The 22121-nt window shown below is 41.6% G+C and overlaps 3 protein-coding genes across 7 annotated transcripts in view; 2 read left to right on the forward strand and 1 right to left on the reverse strand.

Annotated features, from left to right (window-relative positions):
- Positions 1 to 22121, reverse strand: part of LOC123315853 (sulfite oxidase, mitochondrial-like) — an 857507-nt gene that overhangs the window by 777649 nt on the left and 57737 nt on the right. The window lies entirely within an intron of this gene.
- LOC123315852 lies at positions 7984 to 13528 on the forward strand. The gene is made up of 2 exons (XM_044901738.1): positions 7984 to 8213; positions 8272 to 13528. The coding sequence occupies exon 2, from the start codon at positions 8391 to 8393 to the stop codon at positions 13215 to 13217; it is 4827 nt and encodes a 1608-aa protein (XP_044757673.1). The 5' UTR covers positions 7984 to 8213; positions 8272 to 8390; the 3' UTR covers positions 13218 to 13528.
- LOC123315857 overlaps positions 17240 to 22121 on the forward strand; it is a 40379-nt gene continuing 35497 nt past the window's right edge. The window contains exons 1-2 of one of the 3 annotated variants that reach the window (XM_044901745.1): positions 17240 to 17956; positions 18045 to 18086. In XM_044901745.1, the coding sequence (XP_044757680.1) occupies positions 17375 to 17956; positions 18045 to 18086 (624 nt within the window). In that variant the 5' untranslated portion in view covers positions 17240 to 17374. Of the gene's footprint in view, positions 17957 to 18044; positions 18101 to 22121 lie in introns of all 3 variants that reach the window. The other 2 variants (XM_044901747.1, XM_044901746.1) reach the window with 2 other exon arrangements.

A 22121-nucleotide genomic window follows, 5' to 3' on the forward strand; every position in this document is an offset into this window, starting at 1 on the left:
ATGGCCTGCCGGGTAGCCATCGTAACGACGTAGACGGTGCAGCCAGCCACGCCTGCTGTACGCAGTCCCATTCCTTTATCCTCTCTCTTTCACATCCTTTATGGGGGTGCTCTTTCTGCTCCCATTTCTCTACCCCTCACCCAAACCGAGAAAGGGGAGCACAAACCCATGGAAATGGTGATTACGAGAAGCCTCGGAAACAAGTCGCTGCCTGGGGATCGTCAGGGCATGTCTGGAGCCGGCGCTGTACATGACAGCATGCGGGACGTCGGTGGCAGGATGTTGAGGAAGCGGGCTCCTGCTGCAAAAGAAGCTACAGCTCCAAAGCAACAACAGCAACCAACGAGTCCAATTCAATTGCTGACTCGAACCGCTGAAGGTGCTGCGCAGGATATTCAGCCAGTGCTCACCCAAGCGGGGTTAGTTAGAAAGCGCATAAAGTGGACAACGTCCATGAATGAAACTATAGTGCGCATATACTCCATCACGGGACTAGGGCAGAACACGAACAACTATATGAAAAGGCTCCATGAGGAATTCTGCAACGCCTACCCTAATCTCAATGTCACTGAACAACGGGTGGCAGACCAGTATCGCGTAATTCTGAGAAATGAACTAATACCAACGGCCCGAATCGACGCAATTAAACGAGAACTTCAGCGTCCGCTAGCGATAGAGAATAACACCAACACCTCTGATGAAATTCACATGCCTGGGCAACAACAGCCAGAAGAAATTGACGCTGAAAGTCCATCTTGCAACCCAAGTGAGGCAGAGCACCAGGACGATAGGGAAGAGCTCCACCGACAAGTTGACTCTGATATGAGGAGATACTTTGCCGAACTGACCCTCTTCATCGAATAGCACCTCCCCGACTCAATACATCCAAGAAACACTCATAATCGACATCTTGAATAAGGACGTTTTACCTGAGTACCTACAGAATGGAAGTTCATTGGAATATCTTCATCTAGTTTTTTACTGTGCAGCGCTAACGACCGCTAAAACCATAGGGGCAAAAATTCGCCGAACGAACAACGATGGTCCAAAATTACACAAATTATATGCGCCAACATGGCAGAAACGTCTTCAACACAAAACAGAGAGACTAAGAAGAGACATTGGACGACTGACGGAGTACTTGAACGGGAATCGCAGAAGGAAGGTTGTGAAAGCTGCCAAAGAAATCATCGATAGAAACAGAACACACACCGAACGAGAGACGGAGAATGCTACAGCACACCACTGCCTCGACACTCTGAAGCAAAAGCTAAGTCTGTATGCTGAACGCCTTAGAAGATATAAAAGCAATTATAGCCGGAAAAGAGACAATAATTCATTCGAAAAGTCCGAAGAAACTTCCTACCGGTCACTCACATCGTCTGATGGAGAAATGGAAAGTTACCACCAAAGGAAGCCATTGAACAATTCTGGACCGAACAATTATTAACGAAACCTCAGTTCAATGGAGATACCGGATGGATTGAAGATGAAAAGTCTGAAGCTATAAAATATGAGCCGATGCAACATGACATGATCACAATTGAAGAAGTAAAATCATCTATCAGAGGACTACACAACTGGAAAACACCTGGGCCTGATGGATTACAGAACTTCTGGATCAAGAAACTTTGGATCATGCATGACAAATTGACTTCCGCAATAAATGATGCCATGGAAAATCCTGAAATAATGCTAATATTCCTTACACATGGCACAACGTACCTGTTACCTGAAGACCAAAGGAATACAGAAGACCCATCCAAATACCGACCAATCACATGTCTTCCGACGATGTTCAAATTAATCACATTGTGCATTTCAAATCGAATTCACAACCATTGCGAAAGGAATAACATCATCTCCATGCAACAGAAAGGGTGCACCAAAGAGAGCCGAGGGTGCAAAGAACAGCTAATAATAATTGATTCAGTTATCTGCAATCAAGCGTTCTCCAAGCGAAGGAATCTTTACGCTGCGTACATAGACTATAAGAAAGCATTCGATTCCATACCTCACGAATGGCTCTTGACTATCTAGAACATTTACAAGGTGGATCCTAATATTGTTAAGTTCCTGAAAAACGCCATGTCAACCTGGCGTACTAGTCTTCATATGAAAGCAGCAGATGGCTCCACTACAACAGGACCTATTCCGATAAGACGCGGAATTTTCCAAGGGGATTCGCTGACCCTTCTGTGGTTCTGCATGGCCCTGAATCCCTTGTCTCATAGATTGAACTCTACGGACTACGGATTTGCCATCAAAAGCGGCAGTAGAACTATGATGAAACTGAATCATCTCCTTTCCATGGACGATTTGAAACTCTTCGCATCTACCAAGAGGCAAATGCAACTGATGCTGAAAATGGTGGAAGGATTCTCGGAAGACATCAAAATGAAGTTTGGACTAGAAAAATGTCGACTGCTGAACATAACGAGAGGGAAAATAGAAGATGGTACGTTCAAACTCAAGGAAGGAGCAGAAATTGAAGCATTAAAGGAAGGAGACACATACAAGTATCTTGGCATAAAACAGGCAAGAAAAATCAATCAGAGCCAGATGAAGAAAGAACTAACGGAGGAGTTCACCCGAAGATTGAGAAGGATAATGAGAACTGGCCTTAACAGCAAGAATCTGATAAAAGCTATCAATACCTACGCTTGCTCGGCGCTGAGCTACTCATTCGGTATCATCTCTTGGACCACCACCGATTTAGCAGCCTTACAGAGAAAAATAAGGACGATGCTGACTAAACACAATAAACATCACCCCAGAAGCTCACCGAGCTACCGAGCTACCACGACATCTTGGGGGTAGAGGAATTGTTGATTTGTCCAACCGTATGACCCAGGAAATTGAGAGACTACGAAAATATTTTCTGAGCAAGGCTACTTCATCAGAACTCCATCAAGAAGTTTGTGTTGCTGATAGTTCTACACCGTTAAAGCTACAGCAGAACCACTTGGAAACCGTCGAACACTCTGCAGAAAGTAAAATGCAGAAACTGATTGGAAAACCTTTGCATGGGTGGCACCAGAACGAGGTCAACCATGGTTACGTCGACATATCTGCGTCGAACTACTGGTTGACTTCCGGAAGGTTGTTTCCTGAGACAGAGGGCTTCATGCTCGCATTCAGGATCAGGTGATTCCAACAAGAAATTACATGAAGTACATCGCCAAGGATGCCTCAGTGGCGGACGATAGCTGTCGTTATGGCTGTGCGACACATGAAGCTATCCAGCACATCACCGGGGGATGTCAGAAGTTCGCGGGCACGGAGTACAAAAATAGACATGATGTCGTTGCCAAGATTCTTCACCAAGAATTGGCACTAAAACACCAACTTCTAAGTTCGAAAAAGGTTCCTTATTACAATTACCATCCGGATGCTGTATTGGAAAATGAACATCACGAGCTATACTGGGATCGCACGGTTCTCACAGACCGGAAAATAACCCACAATAGACCAGGCCTCATATTGCTCAATAAGGATGAGGACAGAGCACTATTCATCGATGTGGCGATTCCAAATAATAACAATCTTCTAGATAGGCAGACTGAGAAAATTTCAAAGTACAGAGATCTCGAGGAGCAAACCAGGAGACAGAGGAAGCTGAAAGATGTCAAGACCATCCCTATTGTCATATCATCTACAGGCCTGATACCGAAGAAACTACTAGAGAACTTTAGGAAACTTCAGCTGGTCGAAAATATCTATGGGGTCATGCAGAAGGCGGTACTGCTCGGAACGGCGAGAACTGTACGCAAGTACATGGGGGAATTCAGAGGAACACCGTACTTGAACGGGAATCGCGGAAGAAAGGTTGTGAAAGCTGACAAAGAGATCATGGATAGAAACAGGACACACACAAAACGAGAGACGGAGAATGCTACAGCTTACCATTGCCTCGACACTCTAAAGCAAAAATTAAGTCTGTATGCAGAACGCCTAAGGAGATATAAAAGCAATTATAGACGAAAAAGAGACAATAATTCATTCGAAAAGGCAGAAGAAACTTTCTACCGGTCACTCACATCGTCTGATGGAGAAAATGGAAAGTTACCACCAAAGGAAGCCATTGAACAATTCTGGAACGAACAATTATCAACGAAACCACAGTTCAATGGAGATACCGGATGGAAGATGAAAACTCTGAAGCTATAAAATATGAGCCGATGCAACATGACATGATCACAATTGAAGAAGTAAAATCAGCTATCAGAGGACTACACAACTGGAAAACACCTGGGCCTGATGGATTACAGAACTTCTGGATCAAGAAACTTTGGATCATGCATGACAAATTGACCTCTGCAATAAATGATGTCATTGAAAATTGTTTCGTCCCGACACTGAGGAGATCACTTTCAGCCCACCCTTCATTTTTCATTGTTTTTTGATTCCTCTGCAAGTTTAAAAAAAACTGGACACATGAGGCTGAACAGATGTCACCGTATCATTATTGAGATAAACTCGCTTCGCAAACGATCTCGTTGAAAATTCGCTCGTTAAAAACCCCATACTATCTCGCTTATTAAACCCCAAAACTCAATACAAACTCTCCAGATATTACTTATAATTTTAAGTTGAGTGTTAAGTACTTGCCGAAGTCTAAGACAAACATTTTCGGACGATAAGTGATATAGACCATATTAGTGAGGTTAGGCGGGAAATTTGAATCACGATCCATCCGTGGATCTGCTCCCTGAATTCCCTATGCATTTCTTATGGGACTAAAAATGCCGCGTACTTCTCGCCTTTTTTTGGATATTTTAGCGAATTTCTTAAGATTTATTTCTGTTGAATGTGTTCTATGATCCTTTCTTAACAAGTTGAATACAAAATTTCGTAATAAAATGGTATATTTTTTCAATAATGGATCAATATAAAATTGGTCCGCAAGATCCATGGAAGTTTGTCGTAGCTTCATTTCGTTTCTAACCTCTGAAGCTGACATCATTCTAACGCGCAAGCGTAGCATGTCATTTTCTTTGTTACGGTTCATGATTGACGTATAGCAGAAATGATCTACGACATACGGATATATTCCGTATAATAATGTGTTCAATTTTGATTTTAGGACATATAAAAGTATATTGTGATGTAAAATGTACTTGGAAACAACCTGTAACAATTACGGCACCCAATTTTGCATGTCTTTATATTAACATTCACTTCTAGCTAGCGATATTCCTTCTTAAAGTCGATTCCTATGTAAAAAAATTTGAATATGGATCTCCCGCTAACTGAGTGATTCTAACCTCACTAATATAGTCTATAGTGGCCAGGACCTACATCAGTAACCATTCCCGAGGTGCAAGTGACCGTGAGGGTCCGTAAGTTCAGCCTCTCAACAAAATACAGTCCACTAACATCGAACATAAATTTGATACTTGCAGAGCCGGATATAATTGTGTTAATTTGACCATGTTCATTAATTTACTTTCATTTTGCGGAAATTGGTTTCCTCAGTGTTCGCCACTTTTGCTAACGTCATCATTTCCATTTCTGAAAACTCGCGCATTGTATATTGTTGTATACAAAAAATCCCATTATTGATACTAAAAATAACTTTGCTGAATAAGCAATATTAAAATAATATAAAAGAGACTTCCTCAAACTGCGAAGCAGTTCCGCCCAGACTGTCGTATAGAACGTTAGTTCCGCATAAGTAATCATACCACACGTATCGCATATTGTAATTCATACGTATAGTAGCTCTATGTTCTGTTTTAACTAAATAAGTACCAGCTAAGTGTAAAGGTGACCTGTAACCATAACCAGTAAATAAATCAAGTTAAGTGCACAGTTTCAATTCCAACGACCATTCGACGAGTTTTGGTGTCTTCTCTAAAAAGCCACCTGGTGTCAGAAGAACCTTTTTAAAAACCCAAAAGTTCGCAGCAGGAATACGACACGAATTTTTGGTGTCAGAAGTGGGATTTATCAAAAAGAAAGTTGATCAGGGATTAACCACAAAGTTGATCACCCAGAGGTACCTAACAACCCCAAGAGGGACAACAAAACAAAAACAACCCCAAGAGGGACAACAAATAATCAGCCCACAAAGGGACAACAAGGGATCGCCGGATAGGGATCACCTCAACGCAACAAGGGGTCACCAGAAAAAGGGACCACAACAATTCAACAAGGGATCGCCAGAAAGGGATCACCAAAGAATCAATCCAAGGGTAACCTAGAGCCAGAGCCAAAGCCAGAGCCAGAGGGATCAACACCAATCAACCAGAACTTCCGGACGCAAAGTCAGAGGAGCACTTCGACGGAAGGCCCCACCCAAACACCGCAACCAAAAGTGAGTCAAATTTTTGAAACTTTGTAAAGTATATAAAAACTGCACAAAATGTCTTTCAAAGAAGAAAAACCAGGCACCGCGAATGATAATCTAAGTGACGACGAACCATTTGAAGAATTACCATTAACTGTTCTATTCAAATTCATAAAAACATTCAATGGCGACCGGACGGAACTCAACACTTTCATAACAAATGTAAATTCAGCATTTTCATTGGCTCAACCAAATCAAATTCCAAGTCTTTTTCTATTCGTAGTATCACAATTATCCACAAATGTAATAAATGAAATCGATATTGATGAAATAAGTGATTGGACAACCCTAAAAACCAAATTGAAAACGTATTACAGTCAAACAAAGCATGTCGCACAAAGCCATGAAGAACTAGAAACACTTCGTCAATATTCGAATGAGGGAATTACCGATTTCTTCAAAAGAGTCGAAAAAATCAAAAATGAATGTATCCAAGCTGAATATCTATCTTCCGAACCAGACGAATTCACCGCGATTAAGAAATCAATTCAAAGAACTGCATTGAGAAGATTTATCATTCATTGCAAACCGGAAATATCTCAAATGTTAAGAGCTCGAGATATCGACAATTTGAACGAAGCTTATAATATGGCCCTTCAAGAAGAAAAAATTCTCAATTATACAAAAAATAAATCGAATAATTCAATCGGACTTTACTGTTCTTATTGTAAAATGAAAAACCACAACACACAAAATTGTCGCAAAAAACCAAGGTCTAATAATTCCAACCATCAATCAAGTCGAAACTCTTATCGTAACAACAACAATTCTCAGCCAGGAACCTCCAATAATACTCATTGTTAAAGTAATATAGCTCATATTTCGACGCGCTGCAATCATTTTAGACATATGTGCGAAATATGTGAAGAAAAACTGACCGCAAGGAACAGTCTAATTTTGGATGTTAAAAGAGTGTGTGCTCGCTGAAAAATCGCTTCGTGAACTAACTAAGTATCGCTAGAAAATTTGCTAAAGTCAAATAATTAACCCGCAAAGACGTAAAATTAGTGTTAAGCAAAAGCAGTGCATAACCTATAGTGGAAGTTGCCCAGAAAGTCTGGTCGCGGCGTGAAGGTGGGATCGAGTGAGGTTCTCCCGGAGGGGGTACCAAATAAGAGGAAACCGAATAGGCCTATTCGTGAGGACGGAAGTCTACAGGAAGATCTTCTGGAACGACCCTGTAAGTGCTATCCATTTCGTCTTTTTCGCCATCGGCTTAGATTGGTTCAAGAACAAAAACGTGATTACAGTCCACTAAAGCTTACCAACAAAACTGAGCTATTTTACCGCAACATTGGTCCTTCGGGCCGGATGTTTCTATTTTTTTATGCTTATTTGTACCCTTATCACTCTGGTTGATTTCACTAAGATTGCAAATACACGCAAATTCGCCTTTATTCGAGTCCGCATATTTCTTGTTGACTTCGCTGAACTTAATCGATATTTTTTCCGCTAATTCTCACTAAATTATAAAAGCCATTGCCCTTGGAAAATTTTGAATTTAGAGTTTTCCCAACGTCATGAATTTCTAAATTTTCAGTTTCCGCCATCTTCCGCAAAATACAACAGGTGGGAGAGAACAGACGCTCCCCTCTTTTAAATTTTCTTGTGCGCACGGAACGTAAATTTATTCTTCTGGTGCAGAGAGCGCCTACGCATTTCGCTGAATTAATAATCCGTATTGTCAGTTGTTATTCTCTAGAGTTTTGTTTATTTTTTCGAAATGGACAAGATGAAAAAATATAAAGCCTATCGTAACATCGCAATGAATGATATACATACGTTATATAATTTATCACAAAAGGCAAAAGCGGATGAATCGGTTTGTCTTTTATTTAAAGTTAGAAGTGAGGATATCCAGGTAATTTACGATGAATTTCATAAACAACACAATGCGATTATTTCGCTGTTGCTTTCAGATGAAAAGGCAGATGTCGATAATGAAAATGTGATACGTGACGCTTTCCTTTCCGAGTTTTACGCAGTTAAAGCAGTGTTGGCTGAGTTATTCGATGGATTGAATGATACAGACAATGTGATGAAAACCGGACAAACTTCAGGTACTTTAGATTTATTGTCTTCTAATGTTCGTCTTCCTAAGATTGATCTTACGAAATTCGATGGCCAATTCAAGAAATTTGCAACCTTTCATGATCAGTTCAATGCGTTGATACACAAAAATAGTCGATTAAGTAACATTGAAAAGTTTACTTATTTGATATCGTCTCTGGAGGGACCACCTTTATCACTTGTCAGATCTATACCTCTCACTGAATCAAATTACACCCAAGCATACGAAGCAATTGTAACTCGTTATTCGAATAAACGATTAAGAGCGCAAAGCCATTGGGTTGAAATTGAAAATTCGGCTAGAATAAATGTCCAAACGCCTGGTTCTCTCCGAAAATTGTTGGATACCTTTACCGAAAATTTAGCCGCCTTAAAGACGTTAGGTTTTCCTACTGAACAGTGGGATTTTGTGATGTTAATGTTGCTTTTGAACCGCCTTGATGTTGACACTGTAACTCGATTTGAAACTGAACACGGTTCTGCCGAAGTTCCTCAATATACGAAATTGGTTGAATTTCTGAATAGGCAGTGCACTGTCTTAGATACATTGGCTTCTCCGCAAGTTACTCGAACCAAAAAACCGCTTCCAGTACAATCGCAAATGAAAGTTCCTCGCTCTAATGCATTTCATGTTAATAAATCGCCCGCTACTAATTGCATTCTTTGTAAACAGAATCATTCGCTATATACTTGTTCTGCCTTTAAAAATAAATCGCCTGCGGATCGGTATATTTTTTGTAAAACTTCTCGCTTATGTTTTAATTGTTTAAGTAGCGCTCATACTTTGAATTCATGTCGTTCCACTTACAGCTGTAAGAAATGTAACTCCAAATTTCATCACACTTTACTCCACCATGATAAAGGAAATACTTCGCAAAATCAAGAGGCAGCAAGTTCATTTAATAAGCCAAACACTGAAAACGAAGGTAATTCAAATTTTGTTGGGTCTGGAATCGACTCGAAACAGAGTAATGTTTTGTTAGCGACGGCCTTAATAGATATCGGTGATAAACATGGTGATTTTCTTCCGTTAAGATGTCTTCTAGACTCAGGAAGTATGACATCGTTCATTACTGAAAGGGCAGTTCGCAAACTCGGTCTTAAAAAATCTGAATATGTAATGGATATACAAGGAGTTGATTCTATGAAATCTAGGATAAATAAAGGAATTGTTTCGCTGACACTTAAACCCGCAAATAAAAATGCTCCCATTCTAATCGCAGACGCGGTTATTTTGAAACAAATTTGTGATAGTCTTCCTGCATACCATCTACCGGTGAAAAATTGGTCACATTTGGATAATATTGAATTCGCTGATCCCAAATTCAACTGCCCTGGTTCAATCGATATTTTATTGGGTGCAGACATTTTCTCAAAAGCCCTCATTGGTGGTTCGATTTCGGGTTCATCAGATGAGCCTGTTGCTGTCAGCACTATATTTGGTTACGTTATAATGGGAAAGATAGATATCAAACTACCTGCTCAACATAATATGTCGCTGTTTTGCGAATCTTCCGATATTTCGTTAGATAATATCGTTAAAAAATTTTGGGAAATGGAAAATGTTCCCACCGTAGTCATAAGTAGTCCGGAAGATGAGAGATGCGAACGTCATTTTTTGGAAAACTGTCGTCGAGACGAAAATGGTCGCTATATTGTATCTCTCCCTTTTCGAGACAATCTGGTGAAACCTTCGTTTCCCGAAATGCGAGATCATGCAGTTTCTAGATTTTATTCGCTAGAAAAACGTCTTCTAAAAGATCCCAACTTGTACCTTCAGTACTCTGACGTTATGCAGGAATATTTAAGTCTCGGGCACATGGAATTGGTTCACAATACTGAAACTTTAACTTCAGGCGTATATTATTTACCACATCACTGTGTTATTAAAGCGGATAACATTACAACAAAATTGAGAGTTGTTTTTAACGCCTCAGCTAAATACGCAGGAAACAAATCGCTTAATGAATGTTTGATGATAGGATCCAAATTGCAGAAGGATATTGCACGACTTTTAATAAATTTTCGCCTTCGACCTTATGTCTTATGCGCCGACATTAAAATGATGTATCGCATGATATTAGTTGATCCATCTCAAACTGACTATCAGCGCATTCTTTGGAGATTTTCACCGCAAGAGGAACTCCAAGATTATCGTCTTTTGACTCTGACTTTTGGGACAAGTCCGGCACCCTTTTTGGCGATACGAGTTTTATTAAAGCTTGTTGAAGACGAGGGCCAACATTTTCCGCTGGCTTCGGAAGCTATTCGTGAATGCTCTTATGTCGATGATTTCGTGATTAGTTGTCGATCATTGGCTGAAACTATTAAGCTTAGGGATGAATTGATTTCATTGTTGAAACTTGGCGGGTTTGAATTGCGAAAGTTTGCAAGTAATGAATCTGCAGTATTGTCTGGTTTGCCCGAATCTCATTTATCGCGAAGTCCAATTTCATTTTCTGATAGTAGTGAGGAATCCCCACTGAAAGTGTTAGGTTTGCGATGGAATTCTGAACATGATTATTTTTCATTTAAAGTCAAATCAATGGAAAATACAGGTTGTAGTAAACGTATCATGTTGTCAGAGTTGGCTCGGGTCTATGATCCGTTGGGATTCTTGTCTCCTATAACTTTTCTTAATAAATACTTAATTCAACGCTTATGGACTTCTGGCGCTGGTTGGGATGAAACCCCAAACGACGAGATTGTTAGAGTGTGGAGGCAATACCGGGACGAATTTGTACATTTGACAGAATTAAGAATACCTAGACTTGTCATTCCATTCAATACTGATGCCATCGATCTACATGGTTTCTGTGACGCTAGCGAGAAGGGTTTTGCCTGTGTAGTTTATTTTCGCACCGTACATACTGCTGAGGATATTTCCACTCATTTTTTATGTGCCAAATCTAAAGTGGCACCGCTCAAACGAGTAACAATTCCTCGTTTGGAATTATGCGCTGCCGTTTTGCTCACAAAGTTGGTGCACTCTGTTTTAACAAACATCGGAAGTCAGGTGAAAATAAATAAAATTTGTCTATGGTCTGATTCACAAATAGTTTTATATTGGATAAAAGCATCCCCTCACAGATGGAAAACTTTCGTCGCGAACAGGGTTTCCTTCATTCAAGAAAAATATCCGATAGATAACTGGTTTCATGTAGATAGTGCAAACAATCCCGCTGACATAGCTTCAAGAGGTTCGTTGCCTTCTAATATCATTCATAATAATTTGTGGTGGCAAGGTCCATCATTTCTTCTCAGTTCCACATTACCCATGAAACATTTTTCAACAAATGTTACTTACCCAGTGGAGGAGGAGAGAAAATTGGTTCACTTCACAACAGTTCCATCGCATAACATTTTGAGTAATTTGCTAAATGAAAAGTCTACATTTATTACAATTCAACGCATTTTATCTTACATGTTGAGATTTATCTATAACTCCAAAAACCCTAAAATGAAACGAAATGGTGCGCTTGCGCTGCGGGAATTGCATGAGAGCTTGAAGGTGTTGGTGAAATATACACAGCAGGTGCATTTCTCGAATGAATTTGAAAATTCTGCCTTTTCGCGACCATTCCGAAGGCTTGGTGCATTTCGTGATGAAGATGGAATCCTTCGAGTTGGAGGTCGCCTCAATCATTCTAACTTGTCCCCCAACTCCAAGTTTCCCATGATTTTGCCTCGCTCCTCACGTCTTACTCAGTTGATTGTCGAATATTATCACCATAAATATTTTCACGCAGGATTCAAAACTACCCAATACCTATTATTACAAACATTTTGGATATTGTCGCCTAGACGGGCTATTAAGTCCGTCTTATCGAAATGTGTTCGGTGTTGGAAGATGCATCCAAGAACGTTCCAACCTCCAATGGCATCGTTACCACGACCTCGGGTGAATCAGGTGAAACCTTTTTTGCACTCTGCGGTGGACTTTGGAGGTCCCTATTTTGTAACTATGAGTAGACATCGCGGAGTTAGGACATCAAAGGCTTATTTGTGCGTTTTTGTATGTATGGCCACAAAAGCGGTTCATTTGGAACTGGCCTCTGATCTGTCCACCGAGACTTTTCTGTCCGCTCTTCAAAGATTCATGGCTCGGCGTGGTCGAATCATGAGTTTGCATTGCGACAACGCCACTAACTTTGTAGGAGCTCATCGGGAGCTCAACTTGATGAAAGACGCTGCGCAGAAGGAAACTGTTGAATTTCATTTTTCACCTCCATCGGGCCCACATTTCAATGGGTTAGCGGAGGCCGGTATCAAATCAGTGAAAAATCATTTGTCCAAAGTTATTGGGGACCAAATATTAACATATGAAGAGTTTTATACCACCTTGACCTTGATCGAATCAATTTTGAATTCACGTCCCTTAACGCCCATTACATCAGACATTGAAGATATTAATGCTCTCACGCCAGGGCACTTTCTCACAACAGAACCGCTAACTGCATTGCCGGTACCAGAGTTATCTACGGTATCTATAAACCGCCTCTCGAGATGGCAATTAATTCAAAAAATTCATCAGGATTTTTGGCGTCGATTTCGTTTAGAATATTTGCATACCCTGCAGCAAAAAGAAAAATGGTTAGATCCTACCTCTCCTCCTACCATAGGTACGCTCGTCCTTATAAGGGACGATAACTCTCCTCCTAGTAAATGGGCATTGGCGCGTATAATTGCGATCCATCCTGGTAAAGATAAGGTGGCTCGAGTTGCCACGGTGAAAACCGCCAATGGTATCCTGAAGCGCCCTTTAGTAAAGTTAGCCCCCCTCCCTAATGTATAGTTTTTTTTTTTTTTCTTCGTCTATTTTCTCTTACTCTTATATGTAAGATTGTGGAAATAATAATTTCGCGATGAGTTTTGGGTGTGTTTGCAAGAAATCACCAGTTATAATTCATTTTTGTAGTTTTAGCTCAATTTAATCAAAAGGGTCATTTTGTCCCTTTTGGCCCGGGAGTATGTTAAAGTAATATAGCTCATATTTCGACGCGCTGCAATCATTTTAGACATATGTGCGAAATATGTGAAGAAAAACTGACCGCAAGGAACAGTCTAATTTTGGATGTTAAAAGAGTGTGTGCTCGCTGAAAAATCGCTTCGTGAACTAACTAAGTATCGCTAGAAAATTTGCTAAAGTCAAATAATTAACCCGCAAAGACGTAAAATTAGTGTTAAGCAAAAGCAGTGCATAACCTATAGTGGAAGTTGCCCAGAAAGTCTGGTCGCGGCGTGAAGGTGGGATCGAGTGAGGTTCTCCCGGAGGGGGTACCAAATAAGAGGAAACCGAATAGGCCTATTCGTGAGGACGGAAGTCTACAGGAAGATCTTCTGGAACGACCCTGTAAGTGCTATCCATTTCGTCTTTTTCGCCATCGGCTTAGATTGGTTCAAGAACAAAAACGTGATTACAGTCCACTAAAGCTTACCAACAACACTGAGCTATTTTACCGCAACACTCATAATGTAAATTTCAATCATAATCCTAATCAATTCAACCCAAATTTCAAGAGAATCTTTTGTACGTATTGTAAAATACCTGGACACGTTTATGAAAACTGTAGAAAGAGACTGTGACGAGGCAGATTTTGCCCCGCCACGAAAAGGAAATTTCTTCACCTATACTTGTATAATAAGACCTATCAACCGAAATATCTCCGAAGAAAACCGTTATGTTATCATAGGGGGTCTTTACCGATTGATATTATGTCATTGTTTTCCACCGACCAGTCCCATATTTGTAGCGGAAACCGTATATGTCTTTTGTTTTCAGAATTCATATATTTTATAATTATTTCCGTTCAACCGTACATTTTCTGAGTCGAGAGCGGTCTTTCAACTTGGTCAGTTTTTCCTTCTCTTCAGTTGTTTCTGTTTCTTTCCGGGCCGGCTGATTGACCGAGCAATTTGAGTGCAGCCAATGGGGAAATGAATTACCGATAGTGGGGCAGTTTTCCCGAGGAGTGGTACTTCTTCGAGCTCTGCGCGGAAGGTCAAGAGCGAGGTCAGTGGAGATCGAGCTGCCGAGAAAAGTGTGTAAGGTGTTATTACCGTGAGTTGGAAATTACGTCAAGAAGTTTGAAAGTTTAAGGCAAGTCACTTGTAGTATTATTATTCCTTACGTAGTGCATACCTGAGGGCTATTTTCCGCTTTCTTTAGTCCGTTGGACTGGCTGAAAATACTTACCTACCGTTTTGAACTTGATCTAGTGATCGTAGACTGAGTATAGTGCCGGCTTCCGCGTCCGTTATCCGACCGCCGTTGGGTCCCAGGAGGACTTGGTGTTCCTACCGTATTTTTGGTGCTTATTTTGTTAATAGATTGCCGACTTCCGACCGATCAAGTTACAGGTTGACAGCTTCTTCCGATCTGCTGTCTGACTGGCAGCCATTTTGTGGGTCACAGAGAGAGAGAGAGAGAAGGAGTGAGAAAGACAGCACTGCAATTGGACTGAGACCAGCCACGGTACCGATTTCCGCCGACAGAAGGAGTGACTTGCCAGGATCTCAACAGACCGTAACTACCGTCTATTTCCACCGTACTCCTCTGGAGTGGCCGTACAAAATTTAACCGTATTTACCGTCTATTTCAACCGTATTCTCCTGGAGAGACCGTGTTTCATCAGCCGCCCCCACACTGACCAGGACGCCGGTTGACATCAATATTTGTTGAGACTTGTACATTTCTGTATATAATTTAATCCAGTAGGAATAAAGGACTAAACATTTATTTTGTTGCCAGTTATTTTTGCCAGTGAGAGACAGTTCCCTAAATCAGTTAGAACTAGATTTTCGTCAGAAGAGGTAGGTACTCTTTTTGAACGATTAAAAACCGTCAGAAAGCAGAGACAAAGAAGACGCTACCACCCTAGTTTTCACTGCTACCCTTCTCCACTGATCATTCAAGTCTACCCGGGCTCTCTAATTTTTGGAGATTCTGTGAGAGACGTGGGGTTCCACTGATTGCCCCACTGACGCCCGAGCAAAGGTAAGGAGCGTCCAGGGTGAGAGAAAAAGCCCATCACATCTGGCGCCCGAGCAGGGACTTCTGCTGTTCTGTGAGTAGTTCCTGTTACCGTTACCGTCCGTACCGCTTCTTTATTTTTTTTTATTTTCGAACCAAAATACTCTACACTGGCAAATTGGTAACCGTTCTTTATTTCTTGTATATATCCATATAGTACATATTGTAAATATTTCTTCTGAGTTTCTGGTGCCGTAAAAATGGATGTCAACCGACTGAAGAGCGACGAACTTACGTGGGAGTTAGAGGCACGAGGCTGTACTGTAGGACATACCGTTCAGGAGAAGAGAACTCAACTGAGAAGGGCTATCCATTCCGAAATTCCGTTAATTCAAAGAGATGACATTGACCAGGCACAGGAAATTGGTGTTTGTGGTGCCAAGTTGTTCGACTTGATGGGAGAGATATGTGAGTTCGATTTTAATAATAGAGACAATGAGTTACAGCGCATAAGGAGCCGGCTATTGCACGTTCAAGGCCGACTGAGAAGTCTATCTCCGGAAGCTGTCAGTCTGCTTCACAAGAAAACCGAGCTGGAGCACTCCCTGAAGGTTGCTATGAGATTGCTGGAGAATACTCACTGGTTAGGTGGTATTCCAGGGAACCTGTCAGCCGGCACACCGTCGCTGATTGACCGGGAATTACCGGACTGCGCATCTAGACTTGGTCCAGGTTTGATTCCGTGTTCAACAACCGTTGGAGAGGCAGACTTGTTGAACTTGGGAGAAGAAGGTGACATATCCCGACCGACCACTCAGGATAACAGGCTGCAGCAAGACCGCCAAGAAGTTTGTAGGGTAATAACCGAAAAAATTGAACGCACTATTTTGCAGAATCGACCTACGTAAAACCGACCGCCAACCGATGTCCTTCCATTTACCGTCGACCAACCGCTACCAACAGACCAAACCGATGATGACCATATACCGTTGATAACATCCCCTGAGTCAAGGCGATTAGCGAGGGATTTTGCCGAATCAACAAGGAGAGTTTCATTTGCGTCATCTCATACCGTAACCGCTGGAGTGAGAGAAGTAGGTAGCGAAGTCTCAACGGCCAAGGAAATCGAACTGACGACCGAAGATCCGTCGACGAAACCGCCGAAAACTACCAATTATTCCGTTCCTACCGTTCCGGTATGGAAATGGAGCCTGACCTTTGATGGGTCGACCAGTGTGACCTCGTTCCTGGAAGAGGCTGAGTATCTTGCCGAGGCTAGAAAGGTGAGCCACGAACAGTTATTCGAGTCCATCTACGAGTTGTTACGTAAGGATGCAAGAGACTGGTACATTCCCCGAAGAGGCACATTCAGCGACTGGACAGATTTCAAAGACCAACTCCGAGAGGCCTTTCTTCCTCCTGATTACGAGGAGATTCTTCTAGAGGAGATCAAGAAACGCACTCAAGGAACCGATGAACGACTCTTGTTGTATGTAACTCGAATGCAAAATCTGTTTCAGAAACTGACCGTAAAGCGACCGACCGAGGAAGAGCTGGTGAATATCATCCGACGACGTTTACTGCCAGAATTGCAAACCGCCCTGGCCTTCCAACCGACTTCCACGATAGATGAACTGCTCCGAAAAGGAAAAGTTTTCGAATTGGTCAAATGGCAAGCTGCTAACTATACTTCGCCACCGATACAAAAAGGTCTCATCAACGAACCGCATCTTACTTTCCGAAATCCCTCACCGAACGTCCAACCGATCGGAATGCACCTCAGCACACTGTCCGAACCGTCCGATAAACCGAAACTTGTCCAAAACTCTACAGCACGTCAGAGACAAGATGAACCGAAGAATACCGTCCGACCGCCAACCGAAACCCAGTGCTGGAGATGTGGTGGTAAGGGCCATCTACGAGTACAGTGTAAATCGAAACCGATACTTTTCTGCTCTCGATGTGGTAAGAAGGGTGTAATGTCCAGAGATTGTCAGTGTCCGTTACCGAGGACCTCCCCAAAGCCGGGGATCCGTCAGTTCCAATCAACTCCATCCCCTGTTATTCCGAAGAAAACCTTTTCTGATAACCGTCCTATAATTACTGTTCTTATAGGAGACAAGGAGTTCCAGGCACTATTGGACACCGGATCAACCAGGTCCTTCATCAGCAGTGAAGTGGCTGCTCACTGCAAGGCCGCTAGAATAAATCCGAATTATGTTAGGGACGTTACCACCACTGTCGCTAACGGAAGTTCTATCCCGATTGAGGAAGTGTACACAGCACAGGTTCAGGTTGGAGCCGAAAATATTGAGGCTACGTGGTTGTTAGTTTCAGATTTACCGATCAGTGTAGTACTGGGAATGGATGTACTGAGAGCACACGACTTCTCCATCAATCTCCAAACCGCCGAATGCTTTCTGAATGGCAGGTCTCTAAAGGACAAGCCCATGACGCAGGAAAAGCAGAATCCATTACCGTTACCGTTACCGACCGAAGGAACCATATGCCTGACCGAGGACAATGTAAGTTGCTCATGGTACAGGAGGAAATTGGCAGAGGTAAAATCGAATCCTATAGCGTTTCCCGACTACAGAATTGTGTCAGGAAAATTATACCGCCATTTTTGCGATTCCGATGATTTTACAGAGCCAGAATTGGGAAATCCCTGGAAGTTATGTGTTCCGAAAGATAACCGAAGAGAAGTCCTTCTCTAAAACCAAGACCGACCGACCGCTGGACACTTGGGAATAGCAGAAACAAAATTTCGAATAGCCCGCAGCTACTATTGGCCAGGAATGTTCCGAGAAATTGCCCAATATGTCCGAAAATGTAGCAAGTGTCACCGATACAAGGTTCCACAGCAGAAACCGGCAAGGAATCATTCCTATGTGGTGGAAGAACCCTGTGAAAATGACAGATTCTCCAAATGGATGGAATTTAGGCCCATGAGAACAGCTGTCTAAAGAGGTGTGTACCAGGCTTCCAAGGAGTGAATTCCCCAAAGCAGGAGTCGACCGCAGACCCCAGAGCATTCTTGAACTTTGATAGGGAAATGCGTTCACCGAACGCCAAATTTTCAACCGAGAGTGCTAACAAGGAGGCAGAGGATCACACCAAACCGGATACCGAACCGCAAGTTGCATACCATGTAAATAACCGTAACCGATTTACCGAACCTTTTACATTTGTCCGAACTAGATTAACACGAGCCTTCGCCCAGCAAAGCCACCATAACCTACGTCGTAGAGACTGGCGTCATAGGATTGGAGACCAAGTGTACCGAAGAGGGCATTCCTTATCTTCTGCAGTAGAGGGAGTTGCCGCCAGATTGGCTCCGAAATACTACGGACCGTATACCGTTGTAGACGAAGTCTCTCCTGTGGTGTATGACATCAAGGATGGCAGTGGTAAGGTTGTCAGACACGTCCACATAAAGGACCTGAAATCCCTTGGGATTAAAAGGTATATACCGTTAAGAACCTGACCGAATAATTTTTCCAATTTGAAAATCCGAGAAGGCTAAGTCTTCTTACCGACATGGTGGATACGCCAACCGACAGTTTTTTTTAAATTACCGTTCGAATTCATCAAGTCATGAAATGACGCCGAGGTCAATAACCCCGCAGCTTTCACAGGCTGAGACCTACATTTAGAGATACCGCAACGATACCCAGGGAGGTTGAAAGAAAAATAAAACTTCGTTTTATTTTTCTTGCCGACGAAGGAGTGGGATGTGACGAGGCAGATTTTGCCCCGCCACGAAAAGGAAATTTCTTCACCTACAGTCCCTGGCCAGTTTATTAGACGCACTGAGGATTTTTTTTATATTTACTGGTATTGCTCGAGGAAAAAGCAGAATATTTGAATTTCATTTCCACAGAATGTTAGTTTCATCTACGACTCTCATTAAATTGTTCTATTTGGCATTTATTTTTGATGTTGTAGTATTAGTACTTAAGCATGAATCAGTACTATGTCTTCCAGTGGACGTCTTGCATTCTGCAGGTTCGGACGTTATTTCGATAATCCACATATGAAATCATTATCTTCGAATGCAGCAAACCGAACAATTCTGCATTGATAGTATGAAGCTCTCATAGCTACACAGGGTGGCTCAGCAAAATATTAGAATTTCATGTTTAATCATCAATAAATCAATATTTTTTATTGAATATGATATATTATATGTGAAAACCATTTACAGATTAAGTATATGTAACATATACATTCAATTTAATAATTCAATATTGAGATTTTGCATCGAATCAATGCGTCTAATAATATGGCCAGGGACTGTATACTTGTATAATAAGACCTATCAACCGAAATATCTCCGAAGAAAACCGTTATGTTATCATAGGGGGTCTTTACCGATTGATATTATGTCATTGTTTTCCACCGACCAGTCCCATAGTTGTAGCGGAAACCGTATATGTCTTTTGTTTTCAGAATTCATATATTTTATAATTATTTCCGTTCAACCGTACATTTTCTGAGTCGAGAGCGGTCTTTCAACTTGGTCAGTTTTTCCTTCTCTTCAGTTGTTTCTGTTTCTTTCCGGGCCGGCTGATTGACCGAGCAATTTGAGTGCAGCCAATGGGGAAATGAATTACCGATAGTGGGGCAGTTTTCCCGAGGAGTGGTACTTCTTCGAGCCCTGCGCGGAAGGTCAAGAGCGACGTCAGTGGAGATCGAGCTGCCGAGAAAAGTGTGTAAGGTGTTATTACCGTGAGTTGGAAATTACGTCAAGAAGTTTGAAAGTTTAAGGCAAGTCACTTGTAGTATTATTATTCCTTACGTAGTGCATACCTGAGGGCTATTTTCCGCTTTCTTTAGTCCGTTGGACTGGCTGAAAATACTTACCTACCGTTTTGAACTTGATCTAGTGATCGTAGACTGAGTATAGTGCCGGCTTCCGCGTCCGTTATCCGACCGCCGTTGGGTCCCAGGAGGACTTGGTGTTCCTACCGTATTTTTGGTGCTTATTTTGTTAATAGATTGCCGACTTCCGACCGATCAAGTTACAGGTTGACAGCTTCTTCCGATCTGCTGTCTGACTGGCAGCCATTTTGTGGGTCACAGAGAGAGAGAGAGAGAGAAGGAGTGAGAAAGACAGCACTGCAATTGGACTGAGACCAGCCACGGTACCGATTTCCGCCGACAGAAGGAGTGACTTGCCAGGATCTCAACAGACCGTAACTACCGTCTATTTCCACCGTACTCCTCTGGAGTGGCCGTACAAAATTTAACCGTATTTACCGTCTATTTCAACCGTATTCTCCTGGAGAGACCGTGTTTCATCAGCCGCCCCCACACTGACCAGGACGCCGGTTGACATCAATATTTGTTGAGACTTGTACATTTCTGTATATAATTTAATCCAGTAGGAATAAAGGACTAAACATTTATTTTGTTGCCAGTTATTTTTGCCAGTGAGAGACAGTTCCCTAAATCAGTTAGAACTAGATTTTCGTCAGAAGAGGTAGGTACTCTTTTTGAACGATTAAAAACCGTCAGAAAGCAGAGACAAAGAAGACGCTACCACCCTAGTTTTCACTGCTACCCTTCTCCACTGATCATTCAAGTCTACCCGGGCTCTCTAATTTTTGGAGATTCTGTGAGAGACGTGGGGTTCCACTGATTGCCCCACTGGCGCCCGAGCAAAGGTAAGGAGCGTCCAGGGTGAGAGAAAAAGCCCATCAAAAGACAAAATCGAAATAATTTTACTCAAAATCCCAAAGTCAATCAAGTAGAAGAGGATTCTTTAAACTCGAAAGGTCAAACTCTGTCGAATGTCCCAGAGTTGGACCATGGCCAGTATATGGAGGCATTCGAATAAATCATTACGGAGCAGAACTCCAAATAATTTCATTCAATGTCGAAAATTCACCAAACAAAAAGATAAAATTTCTAATAGACAGTGGAGCAGCAATGTCTTTAGTGAAACATGATTCATTAATTCCTAATATCACAAAATTAAATCGTGAAAATGTTATTTCATTCAACGGAATAAATCCAAACCAACCAATTTTATCCTTAGGCACAGTCGACCTCGAACTTAAATTCGAAAATTTCACTTTTCCCATAATGACTCAAGTAGTTGTAAGTCATGAAGTTCGTTTTGAAAATTATGATGGAATTTTAGGTGCTGACTTTTTACAGAAAAACAACGCAGTACTTGATTAAAATAAGAAAGCTTTAATCATCAACGACATAATTATTCCCTTTGAAAACAAGACTCCTCAGAAAATAATCTTACAACCACGCAGTGAAACGATCGTTGAAGTTAACCTAATTAATAATTTATCTGAAGGTGTGATTAAAAACCCCGAAATCGACGATGGTATACTCATTTCGAACGCACTCGTGAAGAACAATAAACAAAAGACTTATCTACCCATTCTGAATCTGAGAGACAGTACCGTAACGATTGATGCTGACAAATTGAAATTCGAATTAGAAGAAATAATTCCTGATGTAATGATTAATTTCACCGAGCAAATGACACCGAATGAAAGGAAGCACTTGTTATTTGAAAACCTACGTACCGATCATTTGAATTCAGAAGAAAAACAATCCTTATTGCAAATTTGTAATCATTATTCAGACTTATTCCATCTACCTGGAGATTTTCTAACCTCAACAAAAACTTTGAAACATAAAATTCCTACGACAACTCAAGTTCCAATTTCCACAAAAATTTATAGATATCCCAAAATTCAC

Source organism: Coccinella septempunctata, chromosome 6 (assembly GCF_907165205.1).
Source record: "Coccinella septempunctata chromosome 6, icCocSept1.1, whole genome shotgun sequence".
Taxonomy (NCBI): Eukaryota; Metazoa; Arthropoda; class Insecta; order Coleoptera; family Coccinellidae; genus Coccinella; species Coccinella septempunctata.